Source organism: Girardinichthys multiradiatus, chromosome 14, assembly GCF_021462225.1.
Source record: "Girardinichthys multiradiatus isolate DD_20200921_A chromosome 14, DD_fGirMul_XY1, whole genome shotgun sequence".
Lineage (NCBI taxonomy): Eukaryota > Metazoa > Chordata > Actinopteri > Cyprinodontiformes > Goodeidae > Girardinichthys > Girardinichthys multiradiatus.
This window is the reverse complement of record NC_061807.1, coordinates 14,829,451-14,854,056: the sequence shown is the minus strand read 5'-3', so window position 1 is coordinate 14,854,056 and position 24,606 is coordinate 14,829,451. Positions and strand designations below refer to the sequence as shown.

At 40.7% G+C, this 24,606-nt stretch overlaps 1 protein-coding gene across 1 annotated transcript in view; it reads right to left on the bottom strand.

Annotated features, from left to right (window-relative positions):
* Positions 1 to 24,606, bottom strand: part of LOC124880732 — a 60,319-nt gene that overhangs the window by 15,213 nt on the left and 20,500 nt on the right. The window contains exons 15-51 of the mRNA XM_047386047.1: positions 24,058 to 24,228; positions 23,933 to 23,967; positions 23,586 to 23,750; positions 22,004 to 22,138; positions 21,824 to 21,862; positions 21,598 to 21,738; positions 21,103 to 21,188; positions 19,732 to 19,755; positions 19,286 to 19,602; positions 16,651 to 16,815; positions 16,532 to 16,566; positions 15,501 to 15,653; positions 15,281 to 15,406; positions 12,929 to 12,967; positions 12,642 to 12,767; positions 12,438 to 12,564; positions 11,438 to 11,608; positions 11,322 to 11,356; positions 11,061 to 11,225; positions 10,836 to 10,970; positions 10,161 to 10,199; positions 9,938 to 10,078; positions 9,725 to 9,798; positions 9,596 to 9,619; positions 8,825 to 9,321; positions 8,527 to 8,712; positions 8,404 to 8,438; positions 6,785 to 6,934; positions 6,575 to 6,703; positions 6,358 to 6,396; positions 6,043 to 6,177; positions 5,836 to 5,962; positions 3,918 to 4,103; positions 2,513 to 2,547; positions 2,173 to 2,334; positions 1,940 to 2,074; positions 89 to 127 (exon numbers count right to left, since the gene is read on the bottom strand). Coding sequence (XP_047242003.1) covers positions 89 to 127; positions 1,940 to 2,074; positions 2,173 to 2,334; positions 2,513 to 2,547; positions 3,918 to 4,103; positions 5,836 to 5,962; positions 6,043 to 6,177; positions 6,358 to 6,396; positions 6,575 to 6,703; positions 6,785 to 6,934; positions 8,404 to 8,438; positions 8,527 to 8,712; positions 8,825 to 9,321; positions 9,596 to 9,619; positions 9,725 to 9,798; positions 9,938 to 10,078; positions 10,161 to 10,199; positions 10,836 to 10,970; positions 11,061 to 11,225; positions 11,322 to 11,356; positions 11,438 to 11,608; positions 12,438 to 12,564; positions 12,642 to 12,767; positions 12,929 to 12,967; positions 15,281 to 15,406; positions 15,501 to 15,653; positions 16,532 to 16,566; positions 16,651 to 16,815; positions 19,286 to 19,602; positions 19,732 to 19,755; positions 21,103 to 21,188; positions 21,598 to 21,738; positions 21,824 to 21,862; positions 22,004 to 22,138; positions 23,586 to 23,750; positions 23,933 to 23,967; positions 24,058 to 24,228 — 4,523 coding nt within the window. The remainder of the gene's footprint in view (positions 1 to 88; positions 128 to 1,939; positions 2,075 to 2,172; positions 2,335 to 2,512; positions 2,548 to 3,917; positions 4,104 to 5,835; positions 5,963 to 6,042; positions 6,178 to 6,357; positions 6,397 to 6,574; positions 6,704 to 6,784; positions 6,935 to 8,403; positions 8,439 to 8,526; positions 8,713 to 8,824; positions 9,322 to 9,595; positions 9,620 to 9,724; positions 9,799 to 9,937; positions 10,079 to 10,160; positions 10,200 to 10,835; positions 10,971 to 11,060; positions 11,226 to 11,321; positions 11,357 to 11,437; positions 11,609 to 12,437; positions 12,565 to 12,641; positions 12,768 to 12,928; positions 12,968 to 15,280; positions 15,407 to 15,500; positions 15,654 to 16,531; positions 16,567 to 16,650; positions 16,816 to 19,285; positions 19,603 to 19,731; positions 19,756 to 21,102; positions 21,189 to 21,597; positions 21,739 to 21,823; positions 21,863 to 22,003; positions 22,139 to 23,585; positions 23,751 to 23,932; positions 23,968 to 24,057; positions 24,229 to 24,606) is intronic.

The following is a 24,606-nucleotide window of genomic DNA, read 5'->3' as shown; positions in this document are numbered from 1 at the left end:
CTGGAAAACAACCAAGGTTTTGGTTTAGAGAAAAGGTAGCAGATTTCATATAACCAAAATTTTACAAAGAAAAAAATAATTCACTTACAATATTGCTCCATTTCATCAGAGTTCTGAACATGGATTCCTGCAACAGAAAATAAATGTGAAATATAGATAAAAATAAATAAAAATAAGGTTTAATTTTCAAGATGTACAATATGCTTGTATATTTATAAATAAAATAAATATTTTGCTTAAGGGGGTTTAGTGGAGCACTTATGCACTTTCAGTATTTTACCTACAGTATTCAGCAGTGAAGTGATTTTAGTTTGGACAACCAGAATTAAGCTCAACGGTACTCAGTCAAGTTAACTATTAAAACAGATTAAAGCTAATTTCCAATAGAGTTAGAAACACAGTTAAAACAAGTTCATCTTATAAAGTCAATCTAAAAACCAATTAGAGCTAAGCTAGCAGTTTGGCATCCCGCTAACGCGTAACTAGAAAGAAGCTAAAAGTTGCACATGAGTCAAGCTAGAAGTCAACTACAGGCAGTGAACTGCACAAGCAAATGGCTAACGGCAGGCTAATTACAAACTAGATACAAGCTAATAGCTACTCAGACAGAAACGGTTACCTAGTTATCAAGCAGAAAGCTAATACATACTAATAATAGACTTGCTAACAGTAAAATAAGTACATAAAACGGCTAGTAAGAGTCAAGCTAAAAGACAGTCAAAGTACATCTAACAAATACTCCGAACTGTGCGAACAGCCAACTAGAGGCCAGCTAACAGCTACTCCTAATTATGCTAACAGCTAACTAGAGACCAGCTAACAACTACTGAGAGTAAAGAGTACAGCTAACTTGAGAAAAGCCAAAAATAATAAGTGAAGCTAATCAGAAACAACCCCAACTGCTACTAGTTGACAGCCACTAAGTTGAACTCAAAAGAAAATGGCTAACTAACCAAAGAAAGCATAAAAGCTACAAGAGTCAATCTTAAACTATTATAAGAATTCAAAATCAAAACCTTTATATCGGTTCAGGGAAACGCGTTGAGATAATGTCCTGCATTGCATAAATTTTACAAAAGATTATTTACACTTAATACGGAGCATCCTAGAATCTGTTACATTTTCACTCATCGCCATCCCAGACAAATTCATAAACTATATCACATCTTCTCCAAAAAATGCAAGGAAAAGGAAATGCTCTTATGATGCAAGTACAACATACATTTTGCCATTAAAAGCAAGCATACAAGGCAAAAACTATTAGGGTTAGAATAACAAGTACCCTTGTTTTCAAACGGAGAATCTGTGTTATTCACAAATTTGCAATAAAACCCATGCTGGTTTGGCAAACATACTTATGTGTACCAACACCTAATCATTTAGGACAAAAGAGGAAATTGGATACAACTTTGATTCAAATACATAAGCCTCATTTCCACTAGTACCTACTTGGCTCGACCGTTTTTAGGGTTATCCATCGGGTACTGGTACTTGGTACCAGCTCTTTTTTTAGTATCCACTCAGTCAATCTTCCATGCGACCCAAATCAAGCTGAAAATTCACCATCAAAAGACTGCTGGTCACTTACTGGCTAGTGTGGGATCACTGGTTAAGTCTTGGGACTGTTACAGGAATCAAACCAGCCATTTCTTTTAAAAAACTCACAACAGCGACTGAGCATATTCAGTGCTTTAAGGAAAATGGCAATGCTGTGACACCGTGGGCTAACAAAGAGGTGCAGACATTTTTGGGCCTGGTGGTTTGTCGCATACAAAATACATCACGTTACTGTTCGGGCTTTGCCATGACGACCCCACCCACATCGAGGTATTACCCCATTGGAAATGATGTGAACCATGCAGAGTTGAGCAGAGCCGAAATGAGTTGAGCCAGGCTGTTACTAATGGAAAAGAGCTGAATGTGCACTGCAATCCCATACCTCACTGGAACCAAGGTCGATATCCTCCAAAACTAAATGGATCTTGGCAATGAAGCCTTTTAAGTAAACTGGATTCATGTTTCGATTTTGAAGAAATCTTAAGCAAGCATCAATGCTGCTGAAAAACACAAACGCCTGCAAATGAAGGAGATATAAAGAATCATGGCATACTGTAACCTAAAAGCATTTTTAATCAAGAGAAAATGGGGAAATGTTGCTGCAGCGGGCCTTACCCTCCTCTGTAGTGGTAAAACCACAATGTTGTTGTACAGAGTGTGAAGATTCTGTTCAGGAAAATAGTTCCACACCAGCTCGGCCACATCCTCTTGTGTGAAGGTTTTATTTGATAAACTCGTCAACATGATCGTGGGGAACTTTAAATGTTGCTGAGAAATCTAAAGGAATGAAAGTTAAAACAAACTTTAATTTCCTGCCAATTTGAACAGGCTTGAAGACTTAAAATAACACAGAAAGCACTGAAATACCTTTTAATTGAAAACGTTCTATGACCTTTTTGCTGTCCTATTTAAAATAGGATAGCAACATTTAAAGTAGTAAAGGAATAAAACATACCTCCACATAGGTCTTCTTATTGACAGTCTCATGAGCTAGGAGTGACAAACAAAGGCAGTTTACACTAGATATCCACACAATTCATAAGTAATATGACCAAAAATAAGCAATGGTTAGTGTGTTGGTGGGATGTAGAAAAATATGAGAGACAGAGCTGTTCTCAAATCCATTTGGCAGCTAATCTATGACTCTGGAACAGTCTCCCTCGGTCTGAGGTGTGCCAGAACGTGTAACAAATGTAAATCCCTTTTAAACACAAATCTTTTTACATTGGATTTTAACTCCACAGAGCATGATCAGCAGGCCGCTTTCTTTTAACTTGTTTTGTTATTCCTTACTGCTTATTTTGTTATTCAACTGTGCAGCACTTTGGTTGCCTTATGGTATATTAAAGCGCTTTATAAATAACAATTATCTTATTTTACTATTATCTGCTGGCTCAGAACGTTTTGCCTTTGGGCCTTCAGTATTAAGTGTGTAGACTGTTTCATGTTCAGAATCTGTCACCTCTGCCTGGTCCGACCCAATGTTTTTATCAGCATGTGTGAAAGCCATGTAGAAGCAGTAGTTACACCTTTTATAAGATAGACTTTATAAGCTGTATTTGCAGCGGAAATGTGAATTTCAGACCTGCTGCAACACAAAGACATCTACATGTGTATAAAATGAAAGCTCTAGTGCCCCTGCTCCACTGGCTCTATTAAGGCACCACAGTTCCACTCCACTCGGTCTCTCTCTACTCGGCAAGGAACCTGTTGTATTTCCATGGACTCGTGGAGCGTTCCATTTGTACTCGGAAGTCCGAATTTCTAACCTCTGAGTAGAAAATTTAAAGTTGGGGTTTGCCGAGCCACATACAAGCAGTCTGATGATGGGCAACTGCTCTCTGCCTGCTTCCTCCTCCTGCAAATCGTGGTTTACTTATGGATTGTCAATATATTTCCGAACCAAACACACCCTTTCATGGTGGTATTGCTTTGTGTGTTTTGAGGGAAATGTTTGTGCGTCTGAACAGCTAATTTATTTGTGATCAGCTGATTTAGGGTGTCATTGCTCCACCTGCGTGTAATTCAGAAAGCTGATGTGTCTTTTCTTTCAGCCTTCAGGCATAGTTTGATTTGTAAATAGTAGAATTAGATTTAGAATTGACCCACTCCAGCCATTGCGATCTTTATTATTGTAGTTACTCCTGAGTTTTGACTGTTAAACAGATTAAAGCTAATCTGTTCCACTTTCCCTGCACTACCTCCTCATAAACCTTCTCATTTCTCCTCATCCCATGGCCAGTGTAGTCCCATGACAACACATGTAGTCCCTACTCAGCCCTGGGTTGGTCTAGACACCTCACTTACATCACGAACGTTGTGTTTTACAGTTACATTTAGTTTCCCTGTGCTCATCTTACCTGGGATGTTGAAACAAGGAGATGCAGTATGAAATATGTAAGGACTTGTTGCCATGGTACTCCAAAAAGTTCCCCCGCTGAACTCCGGAGTGGGCAGCGGGGCACCCTCGTGCCCTGTCCTCGGTCCACTGGCTCCAACTGACACGTCCTCCTTAAGTGGCAACGCAGGCGTTGCCAGACTGGGTGCTGCGCAAGAAAATACATTTTGTTTAGTTTTCAAGTTGTTTGCTTGAGCCAAATCTAATTTCCTGGAGTTAAACATATACCTATGCCTAAACCTACTGCTGTAAAACGGTGATGCCTTGTACAAAAACAGTTAGGTAAGGTAAGTTTATTTATATAGCGCTTTTCAGTAACGAGACACTCAGCGCTGTACATACAATTACAATACAATCACAAAGAAAATAAACACAGATACAGACACAGAAAAACAAATCAAATGATACTACAATACTTCTAAGAAATCTAAAAATCTATGAATCCTTCTGAGAAATCTAAAAATCTCTGGTCAACATTACAATGATACAGATAACATTAATAATCCTTTGGGTTTTACTGGTAAGAGCTGGTTCTAAACCAATCTTTCTAAAGAGGTAATTATATCATTAAATCGTCTATGTAGGGGAAAGCATCTTATGCTAAGAGAGAAAGATCCTTGGGTTCGCTGGTATAATGCAGTCGTAGTCCCATAATAACAGTCATTTGCATCCATTGAAATCTAACTAAGCAATCACTGAGTTCTAACTAAGGAAGTTGAGTCACTGGTGTAAAAACAGCTTTTGTTCAAATCTTTTAAGAAACTACTATTATTTTCCTTTCACTGGTAAATCAAAAAATCTATGAAAACGAGAAGAAATGAAATCCACATTTAGGTAAAAAATAAGGAGCATGGGAAAGCAACACACATAAGCAAAGATTTTGCAGGGGCATGGTGGACTCGCGAGGGTGCCAATATTTAAGTATGATCATGTGTGCAAAGAATTAGACTGTCAACACTGACGAAGGGGCCATTGTCCTTGAAAAAGAGATGGAAGTTTTATCAAACGGCCATACAGTTGCTGGGGTAGAGCATTGTATTTACAGAACATCCAGGAGAAATGTTTTGATAAGAAGCCTGTGAAGGACATATCGGGGCTCCCGAATAAGCCAAACAATAAATGTTTTGGTTCAGGCCGGCTGTGATTTTCCACCTGCCTTCAAAGTCTTACTGGCATTCTCAATTTCAAATCCAAATAGCCAAATTTCTGGTACTTTCAGTAGATCCTCAGCAAACAACTTTCTCCAAGATGAAATCATATCACTTTTGAGTCTGGGAAAAGCAGCCAGCCTGCGATTCTGTTCAAGGATCGCGTCCAGCTTGCGATTCTGCTCTCTTAACATATCAATCTGAGTGCTAAGAGCTCTAAAGATTCCTTCAAACATCCCAGGCAACTTTGCAGTGCTTTGAACAGCTGCCGATGTTTTACAAATCTTTCGATAAGCCAGGTAACCGCCAACTCCAAAAAGCAGAAATCCTGTTATCAGAAATCCAATTAAGTACAAATCTTCCACGTCCTCGACTGACATTGTTGTCAGGCACACAATCTTCCACTGCTGCCAGGAATCCATTGCGTATCTGAAGAAGAACGTCCCCTCTGGACAAGAGGGTTCCCCTTTACCCTGTCTTCCCGTCGAGAAAATTTGATCGATTACATTGAGAGACCAGCTGACCAAATCCATAATGAACAAATTAGGAGGATATGTGAACAGAGGCTCTAAGAAAAACCGACAAAAAGCTGAAGCAGGGCAAAAAAAAGTCTTGTGATGTTATTATCGTTTAAATAACCACAGAGCCCCTAAGGTGGGCTTACAACATTTTAAATGCTTTCAGTCAGTTTGTCTTGTGCATCCTGACCTCTAACAGATAAACTTTACTCACATGTTGAAGAATTTAGTATTTCTGGCAAAGTCTTCTGTTCAACATAGTTGAAATGGCGCCATTTCCAGGAACAGTACCAAATCTGGAGTCGATCGGCATCCAGAGGGTTTTCACAATGAACAAAAACCTGAGACATGACAAATGGTTATAAAAAAAAAATCATTTCAACACCTGTGTTTCTGTGTATGTTAGTGTGTGTGATTTTACCTTGTTAAGCAGAGGTAAGTAGTTTCTAACACTGCCAATTTTTCTCAAAGCTTCCCTCAGATCTCCGGCTTCACTCCCCGAAAGGTTGCGGAAGTAAACTATGCTTCTTGTGTCACAGTTCTTCTGTTTTACAGGCTGGTGAGCATTAGAAGAGGTCTAATTATTTTACTGAAATTATGCATTTTATGAGCATAGAATTTGTTGCATGCTGTTTCCTTGGATTGTTTGTGTGCAATGCTAACTTAATGTGATGAGCATGGATCTTAAGAAAAAAAAAAGCAAGGGAATAAGTCAGTAAATAAGTAAAATACTTACAAATGTGGTAAAGGACATCAAAAATGTATAAAACCCAAACTGGAAAAAGAAAACATCCTTGAATTAAAATGCTGCCATTTGCAAACACAATAAAGGTTATTTTTAATGATTGTTTGATGGCACGGCTGCTCCTCTCTGTCTTGAAACACGTTAATCTCCTGTATAAATTATTTGTAAAGGAATGCCGATGTGAAATCAGAGCTTAAGGACAACTCACCAAAGTCATTGGTTTACAGGTATTGATAACATGGAATGAAAGTTTCGACTCTTTGAAGATGATGTTCCTCCATGATAACACTTTGAAGAAATTTTGCACCACTGTCACATTTGGCAGGATGAAAAAAGCCTGAAAACAGAACAAAAAGACAAATTTTCTCAATAATCTAGATAAAATGTATTCAAACTCAAGAGCGAGTTTGCTACTAACCATTTGGGACTGAGGAATGACAAACAGTTTATCGTTTTCACACGGAACTCCATATGTCTGAAGCAGATTGACGATGTCGGCTTCTGTGTAGCACCCGTCGTAGAACTGAGGCAGGTCAGTGATGACCAGGGTAATGTTGAGCGAAAGAATCTGCAGACAAGACGAATTATGTAAGTTCAGAACAAAATGACAACAATAATTGTTACGTAGAGGTTGGTGCATGATGGAAAAACCCCACAAAAAACTTAAAATATAGGCCAACCAGCTAATACCTGCAGGGAAGAAGAGCTGAAAGCTAAACCTGAGCAGAAAGTGCAGGATAATGGTGTCAGGCTTCTCAACATTTGAAAACCATTAGAAAAAAAAAAAAAAAGAAATATTGATAACCAATAAAACAGCTCACAGCCAGAGGAAGCGCTGAAGAAAACAAAGAATAAAACAAAACCAAACAAAAAAACCAGAAGGAAGACAGAAATAAAATAGAAAACAATAATGTGAGAAAGAAAAATCTCAACTATTGGTTCCTGGAACTGTTTTATGTGCCTGGGCCTGAAACGGGGAAGCGAGATCCCATCGAGAAGAGCTTTTATTTTTAACACTAAAACTATTGGTGAGCACAGCGACCTCCCTTTATAACTGTTGCAAACACTCCAAAGCCCATGTAAAAAAATAACTGTAACAAACTTCAAATCAATTTTGCACTGCTTCACGTTGCGCTTCAGCAAGTCTGCTTTTTTCAAACTGCGTCCAGCAGAGGGGTGTACTGCAAGTAAGTCATCAATGTATTGAAAAGGTAACAGTGTAAAACACTCAATATAGGTGGCTGGAGTTGAACTTTGTACTTTAAGCATGAGAAACATTTACTGCCTTCCATGTTTTAGATGTTTTTCTACTTCAACACACCTGCTTTCAATTAATGGCTGATTAACAGGCCTTTGCTGAAGTGCAATCATTTAAATCAGGTGCGTTAAAGCGGGGAAACATCTAAAAACATGCAGGGCAGGGTTAGAAAACACTGCTTTAGAGGAACTTAAACTGGATCAAGACTGAAAGAGGGAATACTGGGTCTTTGGTTGGGGGTATAATCAGAAAGTACCACATTCTAATCAGGTTCGCTTTACCGGGTAGGTTTTACCTGCTTTTTCTAATTTGGACCCGGATTCTGCACGGGAAAGGTACCTTTATCCGCCTGGTCCTGGACATTATTAACCTGATGTCGAGTTTCTTTTTGCAAGTTGTTAATTTCTTGTTTGTCTTAAAAACTTTGATTTACAATTGACAATAAAAGCCTGCCTTATGGGAAGTATTATTAGTTTACAGATTACAAATCGAGACAACACACTTTATTTAAAGGAAATGATGGTACCGAATGTTGACAGGGTTCTCGCAATGTTTTTTAATTAAAAACAGAATATGAATGTATAGAACAATGAAATCCATGAGAAGCTGGACAAAACATTTCAGTGTAAGCAGACGACCTCCTGAACTAAACCGAAACATTATAAAATCAAGATCTGGTTTTCTAACTTAAAACCTACAATCTAGTTTAAAAACGAGCTTCCAGCAGAGACATGGAGTTTATATATCTTCAGTGACAGAGTTCAGAAAAGAAAACTTACACGTGGTGACAAGATGGTCTTCAAACTAAGAGGATCTGAGAAAAAGAACCAGAGATAAGAAGTCAAAGAGAACCAGCACCTAATAAGGATAATTCTGATCTTTATTTGCAGTTCATTTCTTACAGAGCTTGGATGGTGTCAGAAAATCTTGCATCTTCTCTCCGGGAGTCAAAGAAGATGCTTCAGTTGAAGATGCAGCTGCACCCGTCTGTTGATCAGTTCCTGTTGCTGAAGATTCCTTGTTTGGCTCAATTTGTGCAGAAGCTGCTGAAACATTTGATGCTGGACTCTCGTTAGTCTTCACATGACCTAAATAGAAAATAACATTTAATTAATGATTAGGAGCATTGTTCATAAAGCTCTTCCGAATGAAATAGAAAATTATTTAGGGAATAAAACATTATCCTGCAACCTTAACTACCTGAGATTCCTGAAACATTTGTTTTGGTCTTCAGGTTTGGATTTGGCTTCATGCATTTCTGGACCTGTGATGGATATTTCCCATCGGTCTGCTGGGTTTTTGGGTTGGTCTGTGGGCTCTGATGTGGATTAGTTGAAGGTTTAGATGGCTGAGTCTTAACTGTAGTGGTTGGTGTCAGACTCTCAGTAGGTTTTACATCTGCAGTCTCTCCTACTTTGGATTCAACACAGCTTTCAGCCTTGACCTCCTTAACTTCAACATTACAAGGTCCTGCCTGTTGCTTCTTTTCAGGAGCTGTTTTACTTCCAGTCTCAGTCTCATCTCTTGGCACCATGGTGCCAAGAGATGAGACTAATGAATTAACAGGAACAGGAGGAGGAGGCGACTCTGGTCCAGTTTTTGAAGCTGTAGTCTTGGCATTGATGTCTGCGGTGTCAAGTTCAAGATGTATTTTGATCTCGCTGGAGTCTTCAATACGCTGTTTCAGACTCTTCACACTAAAATTAAAAGAAGAAACTAGATCACACCTTTAAAAACCTTAGAATAAAACACTTATTGTTTAGGCGAATAAGTAAAAACGCACTGAATCAAGAAGTAGGACTGTTTCTTATATTTTTAGTTGGCAGTGGAAGGAGTAGTGTATTAGTACTTTCTGTATCAATAAAGTAAGACTCCAAAACCACGCAATCACTATACTTTTGTCAAAGTGGTAAATTCTATGGATGTCACAACAGCTGTCATTTTTCAAGCTATCTTGTATAAAATACTCACGATTCAACACTTCGAACTTTATTCCTGTAACAGGGGAAAAGATCAGATTAGTCGGTAAGTTTATGAATGCTGAAAACTAATTTCTTTCAGGAATTTAGCCTCGCTGTCATGTAACATGGAAGTACATACCAGTCTACTGGCATATTTGCACAACTCGCCACCACCTGGTTTACTCCTCTGGATTCAGCCATCTCAATGCATAACTAAACAAATTAAGTTAAAAAAGTTTGACTCATTCTTTTAATGCTGAAAATAAATCTAAACTCTTCAGACGTTTTAAACTGAATGCTCCAAAGTGAAAACTTAAAACCAAGGAACCATTGCGTGTTTTTACTGTCCTACCCTGTTGGCTAGAGGCAGGAAGCCGACAATTGAAGAGCAGTTTGTGACAAATCCTAAGATGGTCATGAGGAGGTTTACAGATACATCAGAGAGCTCCAGACACACCAGCCGCTCCTGCAACGACTCGAGCTCCGGAATGCGCTGGAAAGCATTTAATCAAGAATTTAATTTGAAAAACTAGGGCATTCCAACATGATATATGAACAAGGGAACCATAACTTACAGCATTGCTCCATTTCATTAGAGTTTGGTACATCATCTCCTGCAAAAACGACACCCCAGAAAATGGTTACAGTCATCATATAATACATGACCCTGCTTGCTGCTCCAAATCATTAGCGGAGACTTATCTGACGTAAGGTAAGCTCATGCATCGACAATGGGATAATGATCTAGAAGGAAATTAAATGCTTTTGTTTGTTCCAAACAAGTTTCTACAGAACTAATTAAGAACTTTAAACGATTAGGGCAGAGGAGAGGTGAATTCCTCCTGAGGGATCAAAGGTCATGGACATTCAGCGCTGGTTTTCGGTCTTGCTACTTACAAGCTGAGATTTCTCCAGATTCTCTGAATGTTTTGATATTATGGACTGTAGCTAATGAAATTCCTAAATTCCTTGCAATTCTATAATGAGAAACATTTTTCTTAAACCGTTTAACTATTTGATCACGCAGTTGTTCACAAAGTGGCGAACTCCACCCCATCCTTGCTTGTGAATGACTGAGCCTTTCCTATATACCCAATCATGACACTCACCTGTTTCCAATTAACCTGTTCACCTGAGGAATGTAAGAACCTGGTGTTTTCTGAGCATCCCTCAACTTTCCCAGTCTTTTGTGTTCTTGTCACGCTGTAACCCCAATATAACCAAATCTCCCACCTCTCAGACCACCATACCTCACTGGATCCAAGATGCATTTCCTCCAAGACCAGGTGGATGTGTAGCACTCGTCCTTTAAGGGAAACTTGCTTTTTGAGGAAATCCTTGACAAAATTGTGGCACGACTGCCAGTCATTGAAAAACACAAAAGCCTTGAATTGAAAAGAAAACGTAAACAGTCACAACACAGTAAATGAGGAATATTTGAACACATCTTAGTCTATGCACCATCAGCTATTTACCCTTCTTTGCAGTGGCAGAACCACAATGTTGTACAACAGAGTCTGAAGATTCTGCTCGGGGAAATAGTTCCACACCAGCCTGGCGACATCTTCGTGTTTGTAGGTTCCAAGCGGTAAACCCGTCACCATAATAGTAGAGAACTTGGAGGCCACAGAGATGGACGCCTAGGTGACGGAACGGTAAAACAAGGTTTTGTTTAGGAAAATTCGCAACCTAAACCCTTTCAAAAAAAAAAAAAATAAACAAGTAACTGCTCTCACCAACAAGTCCTCCTCCTTATTGATAGTCCTAAAGTCTAGGAGATAAGCATACAAGGTCACATGAAGTTCCCTGCTCCATTTAGAATATAGTTTGACTTCCTAATTTTTCCTCTTACTTGGAATGATGAACCAAGGAGACACTGTTGGAAAGACAAAGGGAGCAGTTGTCATGGTGACTGAAAATGGAGCTGTGCTGCCATCTGGAACGCCAATATTTGTCGTTGGGACGACCGGCCCGACGACGATGTCTTTGCTGTCTGGCATAGCCTTAGCTGCCAGCCGTGGTGCTGTATGTAGAAAGACAAGCTGAAGCAACAACCTTCAAATATGACGAAACATATGAAGAAAACGGCAACTCAAAGCAGCTTAAAATTTAAGGGATGTCTCCATTACTTCATTATTAGTTTGTTGAGAATTTTGCCTGAATAACCAGGGTTTTTGTTGAAAATGATTTTCCTTGACTTTTAACACACTCCACAGGCTTTATTAATATAGTTTAACACACTTTGAAAGAGGAGTTTTTATGGATGCTACAAGAGAGGCAAACAAGCCGGTTTTTAGCCGTTAATGCGGTTAGGGCTTTTTACACGGAGCCAACGCGGGTTCGCTTCAAACGTTTTCAAATTTAGTCAATTTCTCCCCTGCTTTGTGAGGACTGGACCCTCTATCAGACCAAGAACCTTTGTGGATTCTCTCAAACTGGGCTTCGTGTCAACGGGACCTTAAGCTCTGTTGTTTGAAATACTGCTGAAAGATAATTATGTGTCTTAACTAGTTAAACCACCCATCTCAGGGAGACCCAGCTTCACCCACGGTTGGAAATGTTCAAAATTCAAACTCTCTTATGGCCGATCTTCACACAATGAATTAAAACTTGCTATTCCATTCAGACACTTATTCTGATCAACTTCCATTAAATAAACTGCAGGAAAAAATATTGTAAAAGCACTGATTTTCTGAACTGAGTCCTAAGAACCAGTTAAATTAATATAGTTTTAAGATTCTAAACAGATTAATAACTAATTAAGACAATTTTTTAAATTCTGCATCTTATGAGAATTATTACAGTATTGTATAAACAAAAACTTCTTGAACTTTTGGAAACATTAGCCGTACGCAGTGATTTGATGTTGGTCGTTGGAAGTTTTATCCTGAAGATGTTATGTGCGAAGCGGCCTTTCAGGAGGCTGTACCAAACCCCGATCCGATCAGCATCAGCAGCAGACTCAAACTCGATGAACACCTGAAACAGAACATGCCAGAGTCAGAAGGGAGGTGTTTTAAACTCTCGTCAACAAGTACAGGAGTGTATGTTTCCACCTTGTTGAGCAGAGGAAGGTAGTTTTTAACAGAGTCGATTTTTCTCAGAGTTTCCCTGAGATCTCTGGCTTCGCTCGGTGAGATGTTCTGGATGTAGATGGTACTGGTTCCGTCATCAGTGACTGGCTGCTCAAGGACAAAACAAAACACCCGTATGTGCTTGAGTCGATTATTTAAACCCTCATTTAACGGCATGAATGATTTAAGAAACCAAGTTATGATGTAAATACATTCATACAAGAAGAATAAACTGGATTATTTTTGGGGGGAAATGTGTGGTTACTTACAATGTTGATCGTTTCCATTAGAGATTTATAAAATCCAAACTGAAACAAGAACAAAATAAAATTACCAAACAGAAGGAGCTCAGTGTCTAGTGTTTCTGACGTTTGATATTTGAAAAACACTTAAATATAGAAAACAGAACTCAATAACATTATTCTTTACTTGCTCCTCACTTGGGAAATTGTGTCCAGCAGCAGCAAAACGACAGGCAAACAAAACACACCAAAATAAATTATATGACTTAATAAATAGTAGTAGAAATCATTACTGAACATGAATGAAGCTGTAGCTTCATACTTTCTTTAACATAGAAAGTACTCCTGCTTCAGTTTGTCTGTGTTTTTAGTGTCTGCTCTGTGGGTTGCTTTCACTGAACCAGGTTCTGCTGGAGGTTTTGATTCAGCGCAGTACGATCGATTCCAACATTTTAATTTACTATATATTACTATGTATTTAATTGAATATTTAATTGAATATTTAATTGAATTGCATTCAAGCCTTTCTAGTTACAGCCACCATGATACCAGGGGATATTTTACATACTTCAGCACTGTTGTTTATACTTTAAGACCTGCTACATAAATGACTGATTTCTAGAAATTCAGAAGAATGGAACTAAAATTCAATTCAATTCAAAGATACTTTATTGATCCCCGAGGGGAAATTAGAATTCCAGTACAACCCATCCAAACATACATCATGACACAAGACAATGGGGGGACGGGTCACCGAGGCTTTGCTGCCCACTCACAGGCGCTGCCCTTGCTAGATGAGAAAAGAGGCCACATTAGGTAAGTAGAGGGAAAAAATCATATTTCACACTTTATCCTTAGCAGGATACAGTTTGAGATTGCAAAAAACCTCAGCACAAAGAAGCAACAAGTTGACAAAACAACATCATGCCGGGAACGGTGAAGGTGGTGTGAGGGGGTGCAAATGTTTATCTTGAGCATGTGTGTGTGTGCAAGTGAGTGTGTGCAAGTAAGTCCATGAAGCACTGTCACAGAGGCCATTGTCCTTGATGGTTCGTTGGAAGGTTCATCAACCGGCCACAAAGTTCTGAGCAGGTCCACAGATGTCCTCAGGGAAGGGAGGGGGCAGAGGGAGCAGAGCGTCATGTTTACATAACTTCCAGGAGAAGTTGAAGATAGCCAGCCATCAAGGCCGCGCAGGGGAGCCAGATTCAGAAAAACAATAATTATTTGGGTTAGGCTGACTCTTAATTTTCCGTCGGCCTTGAGAGTCTCGCTGGTGCTTCTCAAAGGCGAATCCAAACAGCCAAATTCCTGGTCTTTCTGCCAGATCCGAGCGAACAACTTTCTCCAAGATTTATCCCATTTCACCCCTGAGTCCAGGAACCGCAACCTGCCTGCAATCCTGTGTAAGGATCACATCCAGTCTGTGATTCAGCTCACGTAACATCTCAGTCTGAGTGTTGATCGCTCTGAAGATCCCTTCATACATGCCAGGCAGCGTCACAATGGCCAGAACAGCTGCTGACATTCTCTGAATTTCTCGATATGCCAGGTAACCGCTGACTCCAAAAAGCAGAAATCCTGATATCAAACATCCAATTATATACACATCTTCCACATCCTCGACTGACATTATCGACAGACACACAATCCTCCACTTCTGCCAGGAGTCCATCGTGTATCCGGAGAAAAATGTCCCGTCCGGGCAAGTGGGCTCTCCCGACCCCTGTCTTCTCCTCCAGAAAATTTGATCAATTGCATTGAGAGACCAGCTGACCAAATCCATAACTAAGAATTTGGAAGATATGCAAGAAGAGGCTCCAAAGACAAGACACAGAGCTGAAGCAGGGCAGATATGGGAGGGGGTGGGAGACAGAGAAAAAGCGTCCACCTCCACCGAGAGCAGAAAGCAGAAAATACAGACTAGAGCTGTAAATAATATTTATTTTGCTAATCGATTATTCTGTCGACTATCTTTTTGATTAATCGATTAATGATCGGATAGCAAAACGTTCTGGATAGCCCATATTTACAGACAAAGGTTTTTCATCTTAAATGCAAAATGTATATATATTTTTTGTGTAATTTTGATCTAATTGCTGCTCTGAGCGGGTTGTTATTTCAGCTAACAGCATGTTTTAGAGTCCGTTTTACTCCAGTTAACGATTATTCGATTACTGAATTAGTTGACAATTATTTCAATAATTAATTAATCCGATTAATTGTTTCCACCATATACAAGGCATCCTTGAAATCTGTTATGGGGTTATTTAAACAGCAGGAATTATTGTTTTTTTTATCCAATTCTTATCTATTAGCTTGGTTTGGAGACATGAAATACATACTAAAAACAACTTGGTATATTTTCAGCCTACTTACTGGTGTCATTAGAATCCCACTGCTCACGATCTCCACACCGAGTTTAGATCCATTGAAAAGCAAGCACTGTTTCGCAGCTAGGAAAACATCCTTTGCATTCTCATAACTTGGCATAAGGGCAAAAGCCTGGAAGACACAAACAAACACACATTTAGACCCGCAATGATCAGTTTAATCAAATAAATGACTCATCCCTGTAAGGGTTATATGCCGAGCCTACCATGCATGCCTGAGGAATCACGTAGATATTTTTGTCCTTATACTGAAATCCAAATTTGTGAAGCAGATCGCTGAGGCCGCTCTCAGTGTAGCAGCCGTCCTCATACTGTGGCAGGTCGGTTATTAATAAAAGCCTGGACTGAAGTGAAAAGGGCTGGTAAAGAAAGAGGTGAGTTAAAATTAGCTCAGGTTGGAAAGGCAGGAGTACCCAACGAGGCAGCTGTATGCTGCAAAATGATCACCAATTAACACTCATCTACAGGAAACAGGAAGTAGAAAAACTGCTTTGAGTTTAGAGTAAGCACCACAAAGTCTGATCACTTTCCTCTGAATAGTTTGTTACAAGAGCGTTGCTCAAATTGTTTTATTTTTTAAACAGCTTATATTCTCATCTTTCTGCTGGATGGATTTGTATTTTTCTTGTTTTAGAAGTTTTGGGATGTTTCTGCAGATATGTTTGGTTGTGAATTTTGAAAAACTGAAGGTTTGTTTTGGAACTGAACTGGTCAATAAAAAGCTTCCTCGTACTGTTGGATTATGTAGATTAGTTCTGCAACATGTATTGATTTTGTCCTCCTGATAGAAGGATGGTTGGAGTCTGAGTCACTTGAATTAAAATGTTTTTTGTTACTGTTGGGCTTTATATCTCAGCCCTGTTAACTACTTTGAGTTTAACTCCCACACGCCTTCTCTGACTACCTAAGGCTCCAGATAAGTCTCCACATGTGGAAAAGAGTTTATTAGATCTTCCTCGGATTTCATTTTGAAACCTCACCGACACTGAAAATAGCTATATTTTAGTCTTCTTCACTCTGTAACGGCATGCTCACTGAAGAGAGTTGGTGCCACGCTGTGTCTTACTCATGGTGCATTCAAGGGTCTAAAAAGATTGGATTTTTTCATTTCCAACCTTTTAGTCTTGAGAAAGGGTCAAGCAAGCGGGAAACTGCGTGAGTCCAGCCACCTGCTCTTTGTATCCACACACAAAACATTAAGACTTCCTAAAAATACATAAGTGGTATGAGAACTTACTTTTGGGGACATGATGATATTATGGGCAAGACAACCTGTGAAGAACAGTAAAAAAGTTGAGCAGGAATTATACTAGTTTTTAAATGCCTGACTTTAAACAGATCCCAAAGACGTCTTACGGATGTTTTGTGGACGCAGCAGACTTCTGAGCCTCTCTCCAGCAGTAAGACAGGAATCTAAACCAGCTGGTGGCTCAAGTTTGACAGACAAAGACGCTTCAGTGGACATGTCTGAAACACTGCTTACAGCTGAAAGCGGGTCCGTTTGGGTCTTCTTGTCAGAATCTAAAAGAAAAGAAAGGAAAAGGAAAGTTATTATTGTTATTGACAACTGCAGAAAGACAATTGGATGATTATTTCTTTGTCTGATTGTTTTGTGTACAAATATTTTCTGGTTATCGTCTCTTAGGAAAGCAGTGTAAACAGACATTTTTAATGCTCTTCTGGTCCATTTGGAAACATCTACTTATTCATCCATTCAACAGGTTAGTCAAAGATCCCTCCCCAGCTACACTGAGGCAATCCCAAGCCATATCATTTCCTTGGCAACTCATATCTGCAACAAGGTTTCCTTCCAGCAGGACTTGTCTAAAAACATCTCCCAAGAAAGGTGTCTAGAGAGGCATCCTTATCACTGCCCAAAATATCTTAACTGACTTTTGTTGATGCCATTTGTTAGGTTAAGCATGTTCACAGTAGTTAGGTTCTTTACCCTATCCCCTTTTTTCGTACTCGTCGTCTTCTGCTTTATCCGGGACCGGGTTGCGGGGGCAGCAGACTCAGCAGAGACGCCCAGACGTCCCTCTCCCCAGACACCTCCTCCAGCTCCTACGGGGGAAGCCCAAGGCGTTCCCAGGCCAGCCGAGAGACATAGTCCCTCCAGCGTGTCCTGGGCTTCCTCCCGGTGGGACGTGCCTGGAACACCTCCCGAGGAAGGCGTCCAGGAGGCATCCAGTATAGATGCCCGGCCACCCTACGGAGGAAGCTCATTTCAGCCGCTTGTATCCGGGATCTCGTTCTTTCGGTCATGACCCAAAGTTCATGGCCATAGGTGAGGGTAGGAACGTAGACCGACCGGTAAATTGAGAGTTTTGCTTTTTGGCTCAGCTCTCTCTTCACCACAACGGACCGGCACAGCGCCCCCATTACTGCGACAGCCGCACCGATCTGTCTGTCAATCTCCCGAGATAAGACCCCGAGATACTTAAACTCCTCCACTTGAGGCAGGAACTCCCCTCCAACCTGAAGAGGTCAAGCCACCCTTTTCCGGTCGAGAACCATGGCCTTGGACTTGGAGGAGCTGATCTTCATCCCAGCCGCTTTACACTCGGCTGCGAACCACCCCAGCGCATGCTATAGGTCTTGGCTAGAGGAGTCCAGCAGGACCACGTCATCCGCAAAAAGAAGAGACGAAATCCACTGGTCCCCAAACCAGACCCCCTCCGGCTCTTGGCTGCACCTAGAAATCCTGTCCATAAAAGTTATGAACAGGACTGGTGACAAAGGGCAGCCCTGCCGGAGTCCAACATGCACCGGGAACAGGTCCGACTTAGTGCCGGCAATGCGGACCAAACTCCTGCTCCGCTTGTACAGGGACCGGATGGCCCCTAGTAAAGCGCCCCCGATTCCATACTCCTGGAGCACCCCCCACAGGGCATCACGAGGGACACAGTCCAATGCTTTCTCCAGGTCCACAAAACACATGTGAACCAGTTGGGCAAACTCCCATGAACCCTCGAGTACCCTGTAGAGGGTATAGAGCTGGTCCAGTGTTCCACGGCCGGGACGAAAACCACACTGTTCCTCCTGAAGCCGAGGTTCGACTATTGGCCGGACTCTCCTCTCCAATACCCTGGCGTAGGCCTTACCAGGGAGGCTGAGGAGTGTGATCCCCCTGTAGTTGGAACACACCCTCCGGTCACCCTTCTTATGAAGGGGGACCAACACCCCAATCTGCCAGTCCAGAGGCACTGTCCCCGACCGCCACGCAATGTTGAAGAGGCGTGTCAACCATGACAGCCTCACAACATCCAGAGACTTGAAGTACTCAGGGCGGATCTCATCCACCCCCGAAGCCTTGCCACCGCGGAGCTTTTTAACCACCTTGGTGACTTCAGCCTGGGTGATGAAAGAGTCCGACCCCGAGTCCCCAGCCTCTGTTTCCACCAGGTAATGCGTGATGGCAGGATTTATTACAGGTAAATCTTATTGAGACACAAGGTCTTCTTTGCAAGAGACACGTTTCGGTGAGCACTGCTCTCTTGGTGGCATATCCCTCCATTCATCCATCCATCCATCGTCTAAACCCGATTTTCTGTGCAGGGTCGACAGGAAGCTGGTTCTTATCTTTAGGTCATTGGGAGAGGGGTAGGGTGCACCCTGGACCGGTTGCCAGTGGAGTAGCATTTGATTTTTCCAGCTGCTTGTGCCTCCAATGTCACTGTCATAACTAAGGGTTGGAACATAGATCAACCGCTGAATGGAAAGATTTGCTTTCTGGATTAACTCTCCCTTTACTAAAGCAGACCAGTTTCATGTGTCAATACCTGAGGACGCTCTGCACCAATCATCTTATCGATCTCCATCTCCTTTTTGCCCGTCCACTCCTCTTGATTAAGGCACTAAAGTGCTTTCAATCTGAAGGTAAATCTATGCTCATGTAGCTAGGAGCTTAAACGACACGTCTTGGCATCTGATAGACACCTTTTGTCTTAAAACAACCTCTAGTTCTAAATCAGTTGTACAGTTGAGTTACCTGCTACAACTGAAATCTTCTCGCAAGGTTGACATTCTTGTGTTGTTGAGGCCGTTTCAGCTTTGGAATCCAGGACTACATCAGGAGGTTCAGCGGCTCTATCCTCCGGCTTTGATTCAGATGTACACATTGTGGATTTAATGAAGGCCGCTGGTACAGTAGAGGTAGCACGGGCGACATCGTTATGAGGCTCCGACAGGACAATATTTGCTCCTGTTTTCAAAGCAGGAGGCTCAGCGCTGACTTCTGGTGTCGCTGCTTCAAGGTTTATCTTGATCTCACTGGTCTCTTTTAGACGCCGATTTAGATCCTTCACACTAGAAATCAAAAAGGACATATCAAGTCAGTTGCTGCAAATAAATATTCACCTGGCCATTAGATGTAGCTCAGTGGCATCATTACAGGCTTCCTTTGCTTCACAGACATATTAAAAAGGTGATACTTACCACTCAATACGCCCAACCTTGCTCCTGTCAAGGGAAAAAAAAAAAACTTGATTATTTTAACCAAAAAGAAAAAGTGGTTGCTATACACATAATTCTTTTCCTCTCAAATACCATTATTCCTGCTCTTCCTTTTTGTGCATTAAAGCAAAAACACTGATCATTCATTAAATTACAATCAGCTACATAATATGCATTGTTCTCCTTTAGGCAACCAAAAGGGGCTTGGGCTGCCCTTGACCCCTGAAGGTGTCCTGTGGTATCTGGCGCAAGGACGTTACCAGAATATCCTGCAAGTCCTAGAAGACTCTAGGTGGAGATCAGGCTTGACTTGTTTTCTCTGCACATCCTAAAGAAACTCGATTGGAATGAGATCCAGGACATTTGAAGGGCAGGGTGAATTATCTACTAAAAGAGGCCACATCCATAAAGGAATATTGTTTCATGAAACGTTGTATATGGTACAAACCATTGCTTAAGTATGAGGTACTGTACATGTCAAAGTAAAACTCACATGGATGGCAAGATCCAAGATTGCCCACAGCACCACACAACCTCCTTCCCTCAGTACATCCTGGCGCCATGTGTTCCTTAGGTAGGCGACGCACAAGAACCCGGCCATCCATGTGATGTGAAAGAATAAGATCAAGCCAACTACTTCCATTACTCAATGGTCCAGTTCTGATGCTCATTGTTGGTTCTTTCTGCTGTGGACTTGGGGTGAGCATGGACACCACTAGGATAATAAAATGTATTTCACTCTGTATTTGACACCTTTCTACCAGAATCAGCATCAACTTCCTCAGCAATTTCAGCTACATCAACTTGTCTGTTGGATCGGACTACGCGGGTCATCCTTCGCATCCCACATGCATCAACAAGCCTCACCATCATTCCTGGCTGGAACCACTTCTGATGGCTGGAGACCAGGAACACCCCACAAGACCTGCTGGGATGATGTTCTGACCCAGTCCTCTGGCGTCACAATTTGGCCTTTGTCAAATCCTTTCGCTGCACAATTTTACAAATAGGTTCTTTGGGAGGAGCAAGCAGCACCCCGTGAGAGCTTAAGGTCAGCCCACTTAGCTTGACGCATCAAAGATCTTGCTTCAAAATTTCAGACACCCCCAATTCATTGGTATAGTCTGGGCAGCTCGTCATAAACCCGAGTCTCCATTCTGAATTGAAGTGATTAATAACACTTTGTGCTAAAAACCCTCGACACCTTGGCCAACATGTTTTCCTCAACACAAAAACCCTTTTATCTCTTGAAAATGCACTTTGTGAATTTCTCAGGCAGCCTCTCAGGACCTCAGTTAGTAATTATCTACTCATTAACTTTGATGTCAAACCCCCAAATTACTGACAACGTACCAAGCATATGTAGACAAATCGTTCCTCAAAGGCATCGCCTGCAGCACCTTTGCAACACCACTGGCTGAGGCCATCTCAATGCAAATCTGTGAGAAGAAATCATCAACGTGTAAAACATGGCATTACTTTAAGTGCAATCATAACAAGCTTAAATTGTTTTAAATTAATGAAGACATTCTCATTTATAAAACCTGGCTAACTGTATGTTTCTGTTTTGTTTTCATCACTACTATATACAGTTAACTAAACAGCAAGATTCAAAAAGAATAAACACAACATATTTTTACTCTAATTACTGTTAAATGTATTAGTATAGAGGATAAAACTGAACATCATCTTTAAATGTATTAAATGTGATCTCGACCCTGGCAGTGTCCAGCTGAATGAAGCGATTATTGTTCTTGAAAAACAATTAAAGATGGTTTTCTTTTGGCAAAATAATCTGAAAGCTGCTGCATTTTAATGTGACGTATGCAGGCGTTCGGGTTATTGTACCCGGTTGGTGAGTGGCAGGATGCTGACAAAACTGGCGATGATGGCCACTTCCTTCATGACAGTCTTAATGAGATCCACATTCGTTTCATAGGTCTCCACACTCAGCAGCCGCTTCTCCAGCAAGAAAAACTCTGGAACATACTGAAAATACAAAACCAGGAGATTATCAAAGCACACCGCTTTATTCAACCGACTGTGTATCAAAAAAATAATAATTATAACTTACGCCATTGCTCCATTTCATCAGATTTCTGTACATCCTTTCCTGTAAAGACAAAACCGCACAGATAGAGGGGAAAACTACAAGTTACCCAACAAGCTGAAAATTAAATAAAACAGAATGAATTTCCTGCCAAAGTTAAAGCCTAAAGAGCATCGCTCAGATAATTTTCCTTGGTATCCATACCTCACTGCATCCAGGATGCATGTCGTCAAACACGAAGTGGACGCTGAGAAGGCAGCCGCCAACAGAAATGGGATTTTTGACACAATCTGAGACAAAACTGCAGCACGCCTCCCAGTCACAGAAAAACACAAAGGCCTATTGGTAAAAGGCAGCAGAAGGAAAACCCAAAGGTTCGTTTAAAAAATACATTCCAGCTGATGTTTCCAAACTGTAACTTTAAGGAAAAAATATATTTCTATGTCTGCTGGATTCATTTTGTTGCAACTGACACTAGGGCATTATTTTCCATATCTACTGTGCTTTATTTGAGCATTCTGCTCAGCAGCATGGTTGGTCTTCATACCACAGGGACATGGAAACACGGTAACAATCCTTTCTGTGCATTCATCATAAACTCGTCTTCCTGTGCAACAACTAGTTTCCGAAACTCATCAGGGTTTTAATTGCAGCCAAAGAGGGTTTATAACATATACAAGTAATTTTAATGGACCATGTTTACTTCTGAAGAAGTAAACAACACAGTAAGAAGACCATCATGTTAGCTATTCGCTCTTTTTTTGCCGATATTTGAACACTCCATCCTCCTAAAACTTAAGTCTTTATGAAAACAGTTTTTTAATGTTAACAAAAAAAGTTTGTGTCTCCAGCTTCAACAAGTGATTTAATTTTCACATATGGGGCCCCTCAGGGCTCTGTTTTCGGACCACTTTATATCCTTTCCCTAGTTCATATTTATGGAATATTACATCTTTTACCAAACATATGCTGATGACACACATTTTATATTTCTACTGTCTCTTGCAGTTCCTGAGTCAGTGTGATCATAATTTCAGTGACTGAATAGGTTAGAATTGCCCTCAATTCAATGCAGACAAGACTGAAGTCATTGATTTCAGAAATTCAAGGTTAAAGATCAACACTCAGCTAGACTCAAGGCTAAATATCAAAGAGAACAAAATAAACTTAAGGACTTAGACCTACATTCAAAGTCCACATAATGACTATTGCGAAGTCAATCCATCTTAAAATCCTGATAACAATAAAGGGAATCCTGCTAAAACAAGTCAGAAAGCCAAGTGCATGCTTACATTTTCAAGAGGTTAGATTATACTGTTGTCTACTGGTGTTTGTAGGGAAAGAAAAATCAATCAGGCAGCTCATACAAAATGCTCCATGATTGATGCTATGCAAATAAACTCGCCTGGCCTTGAAATTGACATGATCAAAGCATCCCACCCGCGGGTAGAAAAACTGAATTACAACCGAGTCATTAATGCTGAGCCACTGACTGGCCAAGAATTAGCAATAGCAATGTTTACAGAGTCAGTTATTGAAGGTTTAATTGGTCATTAAACATTACAATAACCTGAGACCTCATGTAAATGAGCAAACAATTACTCCTCAGAAATAAGTTTGAGCCACAACTTGCGGCAGTTTCTTGAATTTCATCTCATCTTTTCACAAACAAGAAAACTAAATAAAGCAATATTAGTGCTATAAGACCACACCAACCATTAGGCTCTGACATTGGTGCATTAGGCAACATTAATGCATGAATCGGTGTGCAGAAACAGTTCCTTACCCTCCTCTGCAGTGGAAGGACCAAGATGTTGTAATAGAGAGTCTGAAGGTTCTGTTTGGGGAAATAGCGCCACACGAGCTTCGCGACATCCTCATGTTTGTAGTTTCCTTCTGGTAAACCAGTCAACATGATGGTGGAGAACTTGGAGGCTGAAGGAGGAGGCGTCTACGGGACGTAAAGTTCAGAGAAAATAAGAAAACCAAAAGAGAAGAAATGCTTCAACTGATTCATAAACACTGGAAGTTCAGTCAGTTCCGCTTTCACTCATATGCATAAGTTTCTCTTCTTTTTTGCAAAAAAAAACACATTAAGATTTTGATTTCTTATAAAGGAAAAAGAGGCCTCACCAAAACCTGTATTTCTCCTCTGACTGTCAGAAACTCTGAGAGAGAAAAATAAACAGCATCAGTCAAAGTTACCAACAGAAAGTCTGGCAGAGAGTCTGGTATGTCTGCATCTTGACTTCTCTTACTGGGGATGTTAAACCAAGGACACACAGTTGGGAAAACATAGGGTGCAGTTATCATGGTGACCCAAAAAGGCGGAGTGGTGCTCTGAGGAATGATGTACTTTCCTTTTGGTATTTGAGCCTCAGAGAGCCTCTCCTCACTTTCTGGCAGAGCTTTCAGTGGCTGTTTTGGTGCTGCAGAAACAAAAACAAACAGAGTGTTTGGTTACTTTTTATTAGGGAAGTGATAAAATATCAGAGCAAATAAGGTCTGTATGTTCCATTACAGGTTAAACATCGTTTTTTGTTTTTTAGATGAAAAACATTGTGTGAACCCCTTTAAACAGCCCCCCGATCACAAGAAACCTCTGGTATCCTAATTCCTGTAAACACGTTCTTTAAGAAAGTTCTTGCTGGTAAAACAGCAACAATCTGGTCATTTTAGAGTCTGCTTGGGGCACTTATTAAACAATAGCTTAAATGTACAAAAACAGGTCCTGGTTTGGGAAAACAGCTTTTCCCAAACTCTTCGGAATTTTGGCAAAGTGTCTTTGCTTTATACTCCCCTGTTTA